The sequence below is a fragment of the Micropterus salmoides genome, unplaced genomic scaffold, assembly GCF_014851395.1.
Source record: "Micropterus salmoides isolate LMB-PRFRI ecotype aquatic unplaced genomic scaffold, ASM1485139v1 Ms_hic_scaffold_7, whole genome shotgun sequence".
Lineage (NCBI taxonomy): Eukaryota > Metazoa > Chordata > Actinopteri > Centrarchiformes > Centrarchidae > Micropterus > Micropterus salmoides.
In genome coordinates this window covers 25,405,979-25,423,680 of record NW_024044459.1, presented here as the reverse complement: position 1 = coordinate 25,423,680, position 17,702 = coordinate 25,405,979, and the positions used below count along the sequence as shown (strand labels likewise).

The following is a 17,702-nucleotide window of genomic DNA, read 5'->3' as shown; positions in this document are numbered from 1 at the left end:
CATTAATCAAATATTTCAGTGTGGAAATGGAAAGTTTGCAACACACATCTCATGTGAGCTCACTCTCTCCTTGAGATGACATTGCTGCAGAGCCATGATAATGTTTTAGGTAAAGTCACTATTAAAGTGGATTTAACGTGTATGAAAATCTGATGTGCATTAAAAGTAAAATATGTAGCAAGTTGTTGGAAGCAACTGTAGTCAGAAACCTCAATTTATTATGCATTTGGGTTCATCAAGCATCAAGCAAAGAAGAACAACTCACTATGTGTAGTCTCACCTTCATACAGTACCTTCAGTGCACGTCTCTCTGTCTACAGGCAGATAAGTTGAGTGTGTGTGTTCTGTTAGCTTCTGGAAAATTTTGTCTGGTTTCTTGCCTTATTTACTATTTTCTTAGAAGTCAGACACAGTTAAACTACACTCCATCTGTGCACAGAGATGGCAGTATTTAAAAATGCAGCTTATAGTTAAACTCGGGTCATAGGCATATTTTTCTATTTGTCCAAATCTAAGATTTTGTTACTGTAATTTTACAGTTTAATAGACTGCTCTGTATACTCTTCCGCTTTATTTGAATCTATAGTCAGAAACAAAAAATAACACTTAAAAAACAAATAAAATTTCTTTATCATCTTAAACACTGGCAATAATTGTGTGACATTTTAAGAATGACTCATTGGGAATATGACACACAACAAAAATGCCTGATCAAAGTTTTTGGAATGAAATGCAGTTTTTAGTTAAGATTTGTATTATCACAAAAAGGAGCGATTGGAGTCTGTTTTCAAGCTCCCCCTGGCTCCCCTGTAGTGCAAATTATTTCACAATTCATCAAAATATCTACAAACCAGCTAAAACACAACATTAAACTGAGGTTATATGTCTTCTTCAAAAAACATTGTGCCCAGATTCATATGTGATGAACATGCCAACTCTGCAAGTAGGCTATGTACAACATATTTTTTGCCTATAGCAAACACTGGACATTTAGGAAGTTCATCCTTTTGATACATTTACATGTCCGCAGACCTGAATGACAAGTAGTCCTACAGCTCGGCTTTTATTTTGGAAAGAGGCGTAGCCTACCTAACTTGTCTAATTTAATGGCTGAGCAGTGATAATGGAAAAGGTCGTGCAGTTACGTCGTATTAGACCAGGCTGATGGGGAACAGAAGTGGTGAGCTTTGGCCGGTCTTTGTGTTGTAGGCTATCCTCAGTGTTTTAAAGGTTAGGCGTTAATTGAACATCATGTATCATTAAAGACGTCCAGGAAGTTAACTGTCGGTCTGATTAGCTATGATATAAGCTTATACCCTAGCCTACTTGAGGATAATTTGTTATTTCTCGGATAAAGTGTGGCACATAATTGTCTGATTGTGATAGCCTAACAAAAACCCGTCACTTTATTCTCATCTCTAATAAACTACAATGGAGGTCGGTGCCGAAAATTCATCCTCTGATGAGGGAGGTTATGCTCTGAAACCTTTAGATCTCAAAGTGAACGCCGAGAAGACAGCGGAAGCAGAGGCGCAGAGACCCAGATGGAGTGGGCGGCTGGAGTTCATCTTAGCGTCGGTGGGGTACGCGGTGGGACTGGGCAATGTCTGGAGGTTTCCCTACCTTTGCTACAGCAGCGGTGGAGGTAAGACCCTATAGGTCTGGTATTTTGGCTGAACCAATAATCCGGATCTGTAAAATAACCTGAAGCAAAAGTGGGATGAAATTATTTGTCATTGATACAAATGTTGAGAAAATTTGTCTAAAGTAGCAATTGTTATAGCCACCCTGGCTATGAAGGCTATACAGGTTGCCAAATCTGTCATAGACACATGGACGGAGACATTCACAATCACATTCACACCGTTTTAGAGTCGCCCCTGGACATTTCTTTGGACTGTGGGAAAAATTGGAACCTCTAAAATGGATCCACTGTTTAAACCTGACTATATAGCCAGTTTATGGGCAAATATGCCAAACACCAGTTTTGAATAAAAAAAAGAAGGAACAACTTTTTAATTTTTCTCAGTCATGTTACACCATCATCTGTGTTAAGTAACAAAGCATGACTCAGCAAAATTCAGCATAACGTTTTCACTAAATGAAAGCTTTACGGTTTATTTTAACGAGTGGCTTTAAGTTAAAACCCATAAAGCCTGCAGCTATTTGTGAAAGTAGAATACGTTATTGATAAACTATAATTGTTTAGATATGACTCTAACTCTTCTTCCTGCGGATTGGTGCTTTAGTGTATGGGATGTCCTTTCCGGATTAAAGCAGGGGTAGGCAGCTAGATTTTGAAAGTATCCAAAGGAAAAAAAATCCCACCCATTTTTGCAAATCTCTCCAAATTGTCTCTTACCCAAAACCAACGGTCTACCATCATGTGCAATGAGTGCACGGGAAGGTAGGCAGGCCGGTGTTATGCCGAGTTTTGAGAATATAGGCTACCTGCAAATACTGCTTTTAAACGCTAGAATATTCTTTTTGGGGTTCATCAATGGTTATAAATGATTCGAAGTATATATTTTGTGAACGTTTAGAGTCTTTAATATTTTAATGCACTACCATTCCTTGGTGATAACCGCGTTTGATCAGTGAGCACTGCAAAGTGTCCGACCTAAAGAGGTGGATGCATAATTCAGAACACATTTTGTAGGCTACGTGACGAGATTTGTATCCACCTCTTTTCACAGCATAAATGACATGCAATTCATGCAGGCATGCAGAATTCGTCACCGCACACCGGCACTGAGGCATGCAGGTCTGCGACTATGGCAATCAGTTGGAATATTTGTTAGCTTGCCTTTCTATAATGAACATCAACATCGTCATTTTGACTTGTCTAATTGCATTGTGATTAGTCAGAATATTTATTCAAGATATCTTTTACATCATTCTGACTAGTCAAAACGACAGTTGCAGAATTAAATTTTGACTACTCCTATGGCAAGTTATTAGCTACTTGATATTCAGTATCTGCAAGATACCTTTTAAGATATCTGTCATTATATTTTGACTAGTAAGGTTCAAACTACTTTTGTCATTCATGTGGAGGCCTATGGGGTTTTCATTACAGCTATCTACAGTTCAGTTGCAGATATTCCAATGTGGATAGATCTCTGCAACTGAATTCTGACTAGTCATAATACCAGTTCAGGATCTCTTTTATTCCTTTTGTCCTGTTAAATCTTAGATTAAGTTTTAACTGGTCAGAATGACATTGACTGGAATTATGACTAGTCAAAATATGTTATATCTAAAACTGTAATATAATTGTAGATATCTGTTATCATTAGTTATAGATATTTTAAATGAATTGTGATTACTAATAGGCCTGCAACTATTATAGTAGTGAAAATTTAATTTCAGATATCTGCAATTGTCATTTAGGATGTGTGACCAGTCCAGTGTCGTTTTCAGTGACATTGCTGCTGATATGTTATTCAGTACTGAAATTACAGATGTATCTGTTGTTTTGACCATAGAGTAGTCAGAATGAAGTAAAAGATATTTTGAATAAAAATTCTGACTTGTCACGGTGCAATTAGAACTCGTCAAAAAGATGATGATATCTGTAAAGTTAATTCTGCAGTCAAACTTAGCTAATGTTAAAACTGCTTGCCATGTTTACGCTTATTGTTAGGCCGGGACCTCTAGTGGCCATATGTAGCAAAGTCAGGTGGCATAGTATTAAGCGGGAATGTCAACGCTGTCTAATTTAAATATCTGTTAAATAACTTCACATGACTTGCATAACATACCTAATTAAATTATGTTTTTCTAAACCTAACTAAGTAGTTTTGTTGCCTAAACCTAACCAAAGTTCGATCCTTTCACAATGTTAACCACGTGTTTAACATCATGTGACTTACATAATGTACTTAATCTCCGGTATGCTGTGACTGGACTGGTACTTTTCAACGGTCATACATCGTTTTGGGGAACGGTTATATACAGTATGTTGTTTTGGAGTCATTGAAAATGAACCTATTTTATTGTTTAGGCTCGAGGACGACTGGATAACTACATTAACTACCCTAAATTTAAAGGACACATTGACTCTGCAAAAAAAAACTAAAATGAAGGGGAAAAACAGGTTATTAGGGATTTGTTAAGCATCAATGACTTATCAATCAATAATAAAGTCAATAGTAACCATGTAGAAACCTTTTATACAGTAAGGATGCTTTATCTGAAAGGTGACACAGCAGCTACCACATTGTATCGCTTGAGGCACCGTTATACATACAAACACAGGAGGTACCAGTAGTCTCAGCGACAAACTGTTCTTCTCTGGTCTTCTGATTTAGGTGCCTTCATGATCCCATACCTCATCATGCTGATACTATGTGGCATTCCTCTGCTCTTCATGGAGTTTGCTATTGGGCAGTACACTCGTTTAGGGCCTGTACATGCTCTTGCCAAAATCTGTCCCTTGTTAAAAGGTGAGTGTCTCTCCAGGCCAAAGTCTCCTCTTATTTGACGGGGATGATGACTTCTCTTTCATTTTCACATTTTTGGGGGACATTCTTGCAAAGGTTCTTGCAATGTTTTTTTTTGTTATTGCTATGTATACAAAGTACAATGAGTATGTAAAGTACAATGTTTTGCTCATTTCTAAAGAGAAAAAAAAAGAGTTGCAGTTGTTTTATGTAGATTTTTTTATGTCACACAAACACAACACAACACTTCAAATCCTATTCTACAAACCACAAATTAAAAAAGTCATTACATTTTTGCTAAAGTTGCTGCATTGAATATATTGCAAAACACATTGAGACCTGTATGAAAAAATTTGTATACCATTGAGATCTTTGTCAGATGGAAAGTGGGCGTTGTTTCATCTCAACTGAATTGGAAAAATGATAGACGTAGACAGGCGCCCTTTGATTGGCCAGAAGGGTTCTCTGATCTGATCTGAGATATGTGGTGCAGTATGAGAGACTTGGCAGATTCAAGCAGTTAATTTGCTTTCTGTTTGCTCTTTGAAATGAAATCTGCCCTTTTCTGTCTGATAAATGGATTGTCTTCACATGTTGATGGGTGATAACTTGTTAAAGGAACATTTCAATCCTGGTCTTTTTTTACTTCATTATCATACTTTTTTTTTTTTAATTACATTCTCTGGAACCGAATGAACATTAAAGTATATATCACTAAAAAAGAAATGATAAAATCAACTGAACCATGAACTGAATATCCATAAATTATGTGGATTATATTATGGGTGACTGAAGATGTGTTTTCACAATCTATTTTAGTTATTTAAACACATGTGGATCCGTAGAAAGGGTTGTTTGTTTAAAAGCTTACAGTGCTTACGAAAACAAATCCCTCGCCAGCAGGTGTTTGATTGTAAATCCAACAAATGAATGAACTGAAATGTGTGGACTCGGAGAGCGCTGGCAGTCACCCAGCAGCTCATTAAACTGATTCCTGTCCAAATCAAACAAGAGCCCACCCATCAACAATCAGTACTTATGGGTGTGAATTGAAAATGCTGTCTGACTTGTTCTAACTTCAAATTTTTCTCCATAGTTTTCTTATTTCCTTTAAAGACAGAGATTATCTACCCGGTCAAAACGTATGGGTCCTTCACTTGATTTATCGCTCATTTCTTCCTGATAAATGCTCTGTGCTAAACAAGGTCCAAAAGCAGGTAGTTTTTTTCTGTATGTTCTTTTGAATGATATCCCTGTGCAACTCAGTGCAGTTTGCTGTGATGTACCTGTGATCCGTGATTTAGATGCCCACAAATATCTATCACAAATCAACAGATGCGCTCATATTTACTGTAGTATGCTGTATCCGATCATACATTTTTATGGGTTAAATTTAGGGCTTTGTTCAGTGTCTTAGTGAGGGTTGTGTAGTGGACAGGTGAGGTATGACAGGGTAATAAAGAAGAGATATAAGGGGACAGCTTTGACTGTTTCCCTCAGTTTTTGTCTGCTCTGCATCACTTCCCCACTTTAAGTGTGTCTGGTGTACCAGTGGAGCAGTCAACCATGTAATCTAGATGTGTAGAGTGGACGAGGCAAACAGGCAATCACAAAGGAAGGAGCGCTTAGCGTGTATCATACACAGTGGTTCTAGCTGATCCTAGAGCTCAGAGAGGGTTTCCTTTGGTTCTGTCATTATGATGACACAGAGCTGTTTTTCAGCCGCCTGTCCTTCCATTTTACCACAGGATCCAGTGGAGCATGGCATTCCTGTCATACGGCTGAAAAACAGGCAATGATAACATGAATCAAAAGATCAGGAATAGTAATACAAAAATGAATTGTTCCACATTTAAAAAAAAATGCTCTTCTTTGCTTTCTTGCTGAGAGTTAGATGAGAAGATCGATAAGCTACCAGATGATACACCAGCATAAATATAAATAAATAAATAAATAAGTATAAATATGTAGCTGGATCTAGCAGACAGTTAGCTCAGATTAGCATAAAGACTGGAAAGGGGAACCGCTAGCTTGGCTTTATACAGCATTACAGGTTGTTATGTGTGGAACTATTTCTTGAGCTGTTGCCAGGCAAACAGCTGAGACTCCAGAAAATTTGGTTGTGAAACAGAAATTGTCCATCATATAATCCTTTTAAAATAGCAAATTGTCTTTTCTGTATTTATTTTGTGTACAGATACACATACGAGATGTAACATGTTAGTAAGCTTTTATGTTGCTGGTATTTGGATTTTGTTACCTTTGGATAGAGCCAGGTTTACTGTTTCCAATCTTTGTGCTTAGCTAAGCTAACCGTCTGCTAGCTTTACTGTATACGTAAGTTGAGAATTGATCTTCTCAGCTAATGCTCAGCAAGTCAGTGAATAAGCTTTAAAGCATAGATATTGGTATTTAAAATGGTTTGCAGTTCTTTTTGTTGTCATTGTACAAAAGTTTTTTTTTTTTTGGAAATTACAGTTAATACAGAAGAAACAAATGGTGAAAAATGTCTTGTTGAGGATAATTTCTTGTATTTAAAATGGTTCAGGTTTACTCCTCCCTGTCCAGCCCAGTGAAGTGTCCTGGAGCAAAATAATTACCCTCTTCCTGCTCCAGAGGCCAAGCTCTTTTGCTGAGTCATTGCTCACAATTCTCTGAGGAAGCCAGCAAAGAAAACCCCAAGGCAAATACAGGCATACGACCCTGAACCTGAAATCGGATAACACAGCTTAGAACCACAGTTGTTAACAGACTGAATCATTTACATCTGTAGGAGGACTTTGATCTCACCTTTAGTCGGGTGGTCAAGAGACACAGGCCAAATGTCACAGTGGAATTTATAATCCATGGCTCCAGGAATGCCTTTTGTCTGTGGCTGAGTTAGCTTGATTTAACCTTTGTCACCACTGACCAGAGATTACTGCCTCTTCTCTGTTGTTTGTCTTTATCTGAGATATAAACCATACCCATAATTATTATCCAGAGCCCAAATAATAATTGACACTTCACATTGCAAAATAACCAGTATGAGAGTGATTTCATAACAATTAAGAAGTAAAGTGTACAACTTCTTCCCCATATACTTCTGCAGAGTTGTCTCTCACTTTGTGTCCTCCCTCCCTACCTGTCACTCTGCAGGTGTTGGTCTGGCCACAGTTGTTATCTCCTTTGTGTTCTCCACGTACTACAATGTCCTCATGAGCTGGGCACTTTTCTATTTATTCAACTCATTCGGAGCGACCCTCCCCTGGACGTCCTGCAACAACACCTGGAATACTGTTGGAAACTGTTCCAATGGATTCCCTGGCAATGCCACCCACCTGCAGTCTGCCAGCCAACAGTTCTTTGAGTGAGAATGGTGCACTGTATTCCATCTGAAGAAAATATACTGTTTCAAGATTTTTGCACTATTTGTCCTCTAGCTGTTTTTTCTCTTTTGTTACATTTACTGGAGTAAGCAGACATCATTAAAATTGTGGTGTTTTTCACAATGTGAAAGAAATTACAAAAGTAAACAAAGTAAAGCTCACTAAAACTGTTGTAGTTCTGGAAATCACCTCTGTACTGTATCCCTCGTCAAACAGGCCTCCATCGGTTTTGGAGGCAATCTTCACTGGTTCTGGTATCAATTTCAGACTCAGACAGCTAATAGGACTGTTAAGATAGATTTGGGGTTAACTGAACTAACTAGGCAGTTAGCACAAGTTATGACCTGATATGTGATATTCTAGAGTTTGTATTTGGACAGATGGAGAGTAGTCTCAATTCTTACACTTTGTACCTTTTACAATATTTGAAACCAAGTGAAGATACAATAGTGGGAATCACTTGCTATTTGTATATTTTACCCTTCTTTTTCATTTTTTCCAGTCACAGGCTTCTGGAGAAAACCAGTGGCATTGAAGAAGCTGGTGGTCTTCGCTGGGAACTCTTTGGCTATCTTGTTATTTCCTGGGTCATCGTGTACTTATGTATATTTAAAGGTGTCAAATCTACTGGCAAGGTCAGAATAATGCCTGCTTTTCTGCAAAATGTGTTTAAACATATTGCTAATTAACTAATTAACATTGTGTCAGTCCCATTCCCTGAATTGTTCAGCAATATCAGAAAAAGAGGAGCTTTATAGGCAACAACTTTTGTATGTAGGAATATAGTTTAGTCTGTAGACCAAGTCATTTTTTTTCTCATGACATCAAAACATGTTTTTAATTCTTAAAAAAGTGCTTGTACCAGGGCGGCACGGTGGTGCAGTGGTTAGCCCCAAAAAAAAGGTCTTGGGTTGAAACCCCGGTTGCCCCGGCCTTTCTGTGTGGAGATGGCATGTTCTCCCCGTGTCCACGTGGGTTTTCTTCTCTTCCTCCCACCATCCAGGTTAATTGGTAAAAATTTTCCTTAGGTGTGCATGTGAGTGTGAGTGGTTGTTTGTCTATGTGTGGCCCTGCGATGGACTGGCGACCTGTCCAGGGTGTACCCCGCCTTTCACCCAATGTCAGCTGGGATTGGCTCCAGCCCCCCACGACCCTGTATGCAGGATAAGCGGTTGACAATGTATGGTGCTTGTACCATACCCTTTTTTATGCATCATCGTCTACATTACGTGTTATTTCTTTTGCAAGTTGGATACTCAGGAAGTTGACGAATATAGTTTAGTGTAAAACACACAAGACAAGCAAAACAGAAGTCAGAATCAGGACATGATGCTGATTTGGGCCCAACAGCAGACAGACTGTGGAGTAGGTTAATATAAGAGAAGGATATTTATTGGATATGGAGATGGAGCGAGCAGAGAGGCAGTTGACAAAGGCAGAGGGTGGTGAGAAATTGCTGGGGAGACTGGAGCTGGGTGGATGAGTGCGTGAAACACAATTAGGCAGTAGAAACACACAAGGAAGAATCACAAGAAAATACTGTGTCTCAAAAATCATGAGAAAGGCCTCGCCCACAGCACACAGAAAAAGACACATAAGGGAATTATGAGGGAAACAAACAGTCAGGCACAGAGACAGGTATCCTACCAACATGCAAGTTTAATTATACAATCATATGTGATATACTGTACCGCAATTCATCAACTGGAAATTTGAACCTGGCCAGATTGAGATATTTCATTGAAAGCTAAACAAAAAACATCCTCACTGGTGTCACTGAAAACAGACCACAACTCAAATGTGGCAACCTTACCTACATTACAAATCCACATGTTAATCCATTTCTGCTTTTCACTGTTTGTGTCACACAGGTTGTGTATTTCACTGCTGTATTTCCGTACTTCATCCTGTTTGCCCTGCTCATTAATAACGTACAGCTTCCTGGAGCCAAGAATGGTATCCTCTACTTTGTGACCCCTGTCTGGAGCAAACTGTTTGAAGTGAAGGTGAGACTCTGTTAATGCATGAGTAGCATCAAAAAGTAGGCTACCCCATAAGACTTTGGTCATACGTTGGCACCAGAGAGTTTAAACAAAGTTTTAATCAAATAAATTATGAACTCATACAGTAGAGATTGATAATGGTATTTATATTTATTTATATTCTATTTAATTTGTCTGTATATGTCAGAGCAAAACAGGGAAACAGAGGTTATTGCAGCAATGAACTAAACCATTTAGGTTGTACTCAGGACACCTTGGAAAGTGAAACTTTGTAGATTTTAGGAACAGGTGCCAGAATAAAAATGCAATGTCTCCTTAATAGCACAAGAAAAAGTAAGATGGAAAATGTTTTGTTCTTGGAGGTTAGGATAGAGTATGAAAAATAGGTTTCTGGGGGTCTTTGAAGCCAAATTAAGTGAAACTATACTAAAGTTCTTCATCTTCATGCTCTCCTTTATCTCCATCATAGGTTTGGGTTAATGCAGCTGCCCAGGTGTTTAACTCCATTGGAATAGCGTTTGGCTCCATGATTTCAATGGCTAGTTACAACAAGTTCAACAACAACATTCTCAGGTAAAGATTTCATATTCTCTGTCTGGAAAGGTTTTTGTGTCTTTGACTGTCCAACAGAATGTGCTCTAGTAAAATCACATTGACTTGTTAAAATAGTGAATTTGTTCATTAGTTTTTGTTGTATGTTGTGTGTATTTATGGGAATCCATCGCTGATATTAAACTGCATGGTCCAAACATGTTAAAAGCACAGTCATTTTATAACCAGATGAACAAAGAGGAAGAAAATACTAATCTAATCAATATCAACAATGTTCAACTTCTCTTATTGGTTCCCCCATGGTACATATTGGGAGAGCATTACAGACTTACAAAAATACAACTTGATTCACTTCACTAAAACTATAATAATATATTGACTTCTAAAGACCATCCACTATAAACACACTCTCAGTTGTCTGTGTTGTAAGAGCAGCTTTCAGGAGCAATCGTTTATGGAAGAAGCTACATTTTTAGTCTTCTGTTTCTAAATGTGCTGTGTTGGCCATGAACTTAAGCTGCTGTCTCCGGTTGCTCCCATCCTGCTAAACTAACTACAATGCTGCCTGAGGGATTTGGAGAAAGTTTTATAAGACATTAGGAATTTCTAGTTTCATTTAGAACAGGATCAGATGAGGGGTGTTATGCAGTGAACTAACTACAACAATGTAGGAAACAGTGTGGGCAGAAACCCCCAACTGCCCCACAGTATTTACCTGCCAGACATGTGCTACTTTCATTACCAATATTTTACAATTTTCTCACAAACTGAAAACTTCTTGATTTAAAAGAAAAGTACCTGTCTGGTGATCAAATTGCAGCTTCACTATCAAGTACCTTTGTTTTCCTGAGTTTCTTGGGTACTGTGTCTGTACTCTGTTGTTTATTCTGTCCTCCTTCTCCTCCAGGGATACTTTAATTGTTTCATTTGCCAACTCATTCACGAGTATCCTTGCTGGCTTTGTGATCTTCTCAGCTATTGGCTACATGGCTCATATACATAACCTCCCAGTGGACAACATAGCTACAGATGGTAAGCATCAAACCTGTAATGACCATCACATCACGCTTTCTTAGCTTTGTGTTATTTTAAGCCTTTTATCCAGTTTGTGTAATGTAATAATCAGAGAGAGTTTTGGCTTCTGTAACCAAATTCTCAAACAACATCTGAACAACAGCTTTGTCAGTTAAGTCATGCATCGTTAGAAACAGAGACAACTTGTGTTCAGGCAAGGTCAGATAAGAATCCTGTGTGGCAATCACAACACTGCATCCCCTGTCAGCTCTAATCACTACCTTGTGATCTGGCCTCATTGAAAATTTTGCTAATCATTGGTTATATTATGAAAAGAGTTATGAAAAATATGAGTGTAACACTGCCAGCCAAAAAGTGTTTCAGGAGTTTCAGCCCATTCCTCAGTTTCACAGTGATGGCTGCAGATCTTTTGCTAATATTTCTTGCCTACACTGCAGGTGGAAGATTAGTAGATTAGCTAAGGATTCAAACTAGTCTAGTCATTAAAGGTATATCCAAGAAGTGGCATGAATGATTGTGATCCCAGCAACCACACTACAACAACGGCATTGTTGAAACAAGGCAGTCAGGTTTGCGGGTATTCTGTAATCAGTGATCTCTGCAAAGACAATGTACAGATGAAATTCTCTGGATAGATTATTTACATGGTAAAACCATCCTGTACTCTATCTTCATCATAACCCATCCATTCTTTATTGACCATAGAACTTAAGAAAGTATTGTTTGGTCTCGATCAGATTGTCTTTCCATGAACTGGTCTTACAAGTTCAGGTTCAGGCTATTCAGCCTGTAACCGGTGGTTTGAAAACAAACTACATGGGGCCATTGTATTGTTGGGCTTCAGTAAGATGAAGTAAAATGTACCATGAAGTTAGCAACAGGTGATTCAAAGGGATGTCATATACTGATGGTGTATTTGATGTTGTGGGTTAAGTTTTATCTTTTCTCTCGGCAAATGGCAATGATCAGCAGCAACCATTATTTTATACATACATATACATCTCTAGTGGCATTTTGTTAAATTTATTTCTAGAAAATAATACAGGCTAAAAGAGAAATGTCTTTATGCTAAAATAATCTAAGCTTTATATTTACTGTACATATGTGAGTTGTATCAGTCTTCTGATGTAACACTCTAAAGCTTTTTCAAAATTGCTTCTTTCTAAAATTGCTTATTCGACATACATTGCTCTAATATGTATGTCAAGACAACACAGGTTTGAATTGCAAATCAGTTAATGGAAAGCCAACAGTCTGAATTAGTCTACATTTGCATCTCATAACACCTTTTTCAGGTCCTGGTTTGGTGTTTGTTGTGTACCCTGAAGTCCTCTCCACCATGCCCGTCTTCCAGCTGTGGGCCCCTCTGTTCTTCTTTATGCTGCTGTGTCTGGGCCTAGACAGTCAGGTAAACATCTCTAACAATCATATAAACACAGTGTGATAGAGGAGGAGGATATTGTGAACATGAAGCAATGCACTAGAGCATTTTAATTTGAGTTTTTAGCACAAATTTGAGTCTTGCATATTTGAGTCTGCATTTGGTGGAAACATTCATGCTGTCAATTAAACTGAAGTCAGATTTTTTTGCTCGTCTGGAGGAAGGTAAACGCTTGGGGAAATAGGACAAAGCAGATGTTTCATTACTCAAATGATGTAGACAAAACAATTACAGAAGATTTCTTCCTGCTTTGCACAACTGTGCACATTCAACTTGACCATTTCTCAATAACAGTTTACCTAACTGCATCCATCTGTTCGCTATGGACAGAAAAGATTACTCACGTACAATTTAGGACGTTTGTGTGGTCAAAATAAGTGCCACTAACCCTAACTGACTCTAAGTAGCATGAAGGCTATTTAAAATTGTCAGGCTAAAAAAGGCTAAGTACAGTTATAGTATTATAGGTTCATTTAGGTGACTGATAACTCATTCATTTCAGCTAAACAGATAAACACACCCTCCAACAAGACTAAATAACAAGAGTCTACAGCCATGCTAACACCTCTTTGAGCCAATACCTATGCACAGCTGTACTTTGAACTAAATGCTAACTCACAATGACAATGCTAGCTTGCTCATGTTTAGCAGTACTCATGGGAATTACGGCTCCTTTGAAGGGAGCCAGATCTTATGGCTCCGTTCCTTTCATTAATCCACTTCTGTTGGTCACTGCCTAAGTTACGTTCTTATCTGTTGCAAGAAATAAATGTGCAAACTTCTTCATCTGCAGTACAACTGTCATGCTTTCTTTTTCTGCAGTGAGGCGGGCAAAATCAGCTCCCATCGTTTAATAAGAGCTGGCTGATATATTCATATTTAAACCCACATATCATAATAATTACTAAAATAAATACGTGATTTCCATTTGTAGCCTTTGCTGTCTCATCTCTCTAGTCATGGTTACCCAGCTCTTTTACTCTTTGCACCTCATAATTGCATCCCAAACAAAGACGCTAAAATCTCTCAAGGTACCTTTATTCTTTTTTCAATTGTTTGTTTTTTACATGTTTTGTGTGTGCCACAGTTTGCCACAGTTGAGGTCGCTATTACGTTCATAAAAGATGAGTTTGGCCCCATCATTCTGCACTTCCTAAAGAGAGAAGAGCTGCTGGCCCTGGCTGTGTGCGTCCTTGGCTTTATCCTAGGGATTCCTCATGTTACCAAGGTACAGTATGTAACAGCAAGGCTCTTTCACTTCTTATTTGAGGATATCTGGGAGACTGTGGTTAACAGTTGTATCACTAGTGTCAGTTGTTTTGTAACTTTCTCTTCCTCTCTCTCTCTGTTTTCTCCTTCCTGCACAGGGAGGTATCTATGTGTTTCAGCTGATGGACCACTACACCGCTGTGGTTTCCCTCATGTTCTTGGCTTTCTTTGAAGTTGTAGCTGTCTGTTGGATCTTTGGTAAGATCTGCATAAAGTTTATATGTTCAAATCCAGATGTCCTGGTTATGGTAAATGCTTTAGACCTCTAAGCCACCATGATTTGCTGTGGCTTGTAAATTATTCAACATTAAACATCTCGCATTAGCCACATCATAAGGAAATCTGTATTAGTGGTTCATGATTATTCTAGGTATTTACAGTATGTTTTCCATCAGGTGTCCCAAGAATCTCCTTAATAGTCAAGAGGATGCTAGGAAAAACTCCAAACATCTTCTTTCGTGTCTGTTGGATGCTGTTTTGTCCTATGTTGGTGCTGGTGAGGTTTAAACTGTCTGAATAAATTCACCACAGGTTCTTAATTATCAGTGATCAATGATCATTAAAATAATAATAATGATGGTTATTAAACATAGTTTTATGACTATACTTTTCCCTACATAGTGTATACTGATCTCCAGCATCATCCAGTACACTCCTGTTCACTATGGGAAGTACACATACCCAGTGTGGGCTGAATGGGTGGGCTGGGGCATCTCACTGGTCTCCATAGTGTGGATCCCACTTGGAGCCATTCAAGAGATCTGTAACAACAAAGGCTCACTTCTTCAGGTAATATGACTCATAATTCAGACAAATGACTGTGGAAACTGGGGAAAAGGCAATAGCTATTAGGGGTTTTGGTTTGTTTTTTATCGTCTGAGTACACAATGCCCAGCTAAAATGCTAACATACTGATGTTAAGCAGGCATAAAGTTTACCGTCTCACAAATTTAACATTTGTTAATTAGCACCAAACACAAAGTTTATATAGCATATACTAGTGGGATTGTCATAGTTGTGCAAGTATACAGGAAAAAGTCAGGGGATCACCAAAGTTACAATTCATGCTGAGGGGGACACGGATGTCTGTACAAACTTTCATGGCAATCCATTAGTAGCTATTTTACTCTGGACCACAGTGGTGGCCACTAGCATCTCTTACAGGAGATGTTAGTATTATGTGCAGAGGCGGGGCTATGGCTAATACTTGTGAGAAATAAGTTAGCTGATTGTACATTCTGTCTTTACCATTGGGTATTTCTAAGTAGTCCATTTTACTAATTGTTCCCACTTTATGAGTGCCTGAGCTGACCAGATGTGCTTGAACACATTTTTCTAAGATGTTGTTTGTTTGTTTCTACTAATCTTTTGCCTCTTCCAACCCTCAGAGACATAAAACGGCTATGATTTCCAAAGTAGACCTGGACGCTGAGGATTCCCTGCCGGAAAAACAAAACCTAGACAACCCAGCATCTGAAATCTTGTTGACTTCAGTGGCATGACCAGGAATACAGCCAAACCATATGTGTGCGTCTCTACATACCAAACCATGTGGTAGGATGTTTAATGATGTGCTCTTTAGTCATATAAATAACTGTATTTACACTGCGATACACTGTCATTAAGTTTCTGTCATAAAAGTATAATTCTATCCTTCTTGTTCTACCAAGGGACAGAACCTTAAGCCCACTTTACATATGTGGAACTTTTAAAAACTCAAGCCATTTGATATTCTGTTAAAGTTATGGTTACTTTTATTTCATTTAGTTTAGGTATGAGTGAGCATTTGCCCTGTCTAGACTAAGCAAATGTTCATTCCAACCAAAGATTGATATTTAAATGATTATTTCCTCCACTTTGATTGAAGAATGCCTGGTGTACGCAGTGACATTTTCTCTTGCAATGTGTGATGAATGTCAGTGAGTTTGTGTGCTGTAAGAGTGTATCACTCATCTGTGGCAGAGGCAATTTTGGCTAAATACATAGACTGAGTCCTTTAAAGGCCACATTTCCTGATCAGATACATCACAAAGGGGGCGAACAGACCCATCCCATTTGAAAGTCTCGTCCAAATACATCCTTATATGGCCACAAACAATGTTATTCTTTGTGCGCCTTAAACCCCATAATACACTGTGCTGTTCTGTTGTTTGATGTACAGTGAGGAAAATAAGTATTTGAACACCCTGCTATTTTGCAAGTTTTCCCACTTAGAAATCATGGATGTGTCTGAAATTGTCATTGTAGGTGCATGTCCACTGTGAGAGACATAATCTAAAAAAAATAAATCCAGAAATCACAATGTATGATTTTTTTAACTATTTATTTTATGATACAGCTGCAAATAAGTATTTGAACACCTGTCTATCAGCTAGAATTCTGACTCTCAAAGACCTGTTAGTCTGCCTTCAAAATGTCCACCTCCACTCCATTTATTATCCTAAATTAGATGCACCTGTTTGAGGTCGTTAGCTGCATAAAGACACCTGTCCACCCCATACAATCAGTAAGAATCCAACTACTAACATGGCCAAGACCAAAGAGCTGTCCAAAGACACTAGAGACAAAATTGTACACCTCCACAAGACTGGAAAGGGCTACGGGGAAATTGCCAAGCAGCTTGGTGAAAAAAGGTCCACTGTTGGAGCAATCATTAGAAAATGGAAGAAGCTAAACATGACTGTCAGTCTCCCTCGGACTGGGGCTCCATGCAAGATCTCACCTCGTGGGGTCTCAATGATCCTAAGAAAGGTGAGAAATCAGCCCAGAACTACAAGGGAGGAGCTGGTCAATGACCTGAAAAGAGCTGGGACCACCGTTTCCAAGGTTACTGTTGGTAATACACTAAGACGTCATGGTTTGAAATCACGCATGGCACGGAAGGTTCCCCTGCTTAAACCAGCACATGTCAAGGCCCGTCTTAAGTTTGCCAATGACCATTTGGATGATCCAGAGGAGTCATGGGAGAAAGTCATGTGGTCAGATGAGACCAAAATAGAACTTTTTGGTCATAATTCCACTAACCGTGTTCGGAGGAAGAAGAATGATGAGTACCATCCCAAGAACACCATCCCTACTGTGAAGCATGGGGGTGGTAGCATCATGCTTTGGGGGTGTTTTTCTGCACATGGGACAGGGCGACTGCACTGTATTAAGGAGAGGATGACCGGGGCCATGTATTGCGAGATTTTGGGGAACAACCTCTTTCCCTCAGTTAGAGCATTGAAGATGGGTCGAGGCCGGGTCTTCCAACATGACAATGACCCGAAGCACACAGCCAGGATAACCAAGGAGTGGCTCTGTAAGAAGCATATCAAGGTTCTGGTGTGGCCTAGCCAGTCTCCAGACCTAAACCCAATAGAGAATCTTTGGAGGGAGCTCAAACTCCGTGTTTCTCAGCGACAGCCCAGAAACCTGACTGATCTAGAGAAGATCTGTGTGGAGGAGTGGGCCAAAATCCCTCCTGCAGTGTGTGCAAACCTGGTGAAAAACTACAGGAAACGTTTGACCTCTGTAACTGCAAACAAAGGCTACCGTACCAAATATTAACATTGATTTTCTCAGGTGTTCAAATACTTATTTGCAGCTG

General features: G+C 38.8%; 1 protein-coding gene across 4 annotated transcripts; it reads left to right on the top strand.

Annotated features, from left to right (window-relative positions):
- Positions 1-1,089: 1,089 nt before the first annotated feature.
- On the top strand, positions 1,090-15,724 carry si:ch211-225b11.1 (uncharacterized protein LOC561694 homolog). Of its 4 annotated transcripts, XM_038704601.1 has the most exons (14): positions 1,090-1,180; positions 1,493-1,645; positions 4,314-4,448; positions 7,584-7,794; positions 8,316-8,448; positions 9,685-9,819; positions 10,286-10,389; positions 11,276-11,400; positions 12,699-12,811; positions 13,932-14,072; positions 14,212-14,311; positions 14,509-14,609; positions 14,735-14,902; positions 15,502-15,724. In XM_038704601.1, exons 1-14 carry the CDS (start codon positions 1,165-1,167, stop codon positions 15,613-15,615), a joined length of 1,749 nt encoding a protein of 582 aa, XP_038560529.1. In that variant the 5' UTR covers positions 1,090-1,164; the 3' UTR covers positions 15,616-15,724. The 4 variants fall into 4 exon arrangements, with proteins under 4 accessions (XP_038560529.1, XP_038560528.1, XP_038560531.1 ...); XM_038704600.1 differs by having other exon boundaries at positions 1,108-1,645; XM_038704603.1 differs by lacking the exons at positions 1,090-1,180; positions 1,493-1,645 and adding an exon at positions 5,542-5,662 and having other exon boundaries at positions 4,318-4,448.
- Positions 15,725-17,702: the final 1,978 nt, after the last annotated feature.

What these genes read in the sequence shown, in the direction of transcription:
- si:ch211-225b11.1 (XM_038704600.1), top strand. Translation starts at nt 1,432, where the DNA reads ATGGAGGTCGGTGCCGAAAATTCATCCTCTGATGAGGGAGGTTATGCT. An exon ending in GCAAACTGTTTGAAGTGAAG is followed by an intron (nt 9,820 to 10,285) that starts GTGAGACTCTGT and finishes TCTCCATCATAG; the next exon opens with GTTTGGGTTAATGCAGCTGC. An exon ending in GTCTGGGCCTAGACAGTCAG is followed by an intron (nt 12,812 to 13,931) that starts GTAAACATCTCT and finishes TGTGTGCCACAG; the next exon opens with TTTGCCACAGTTGAGGTCGC.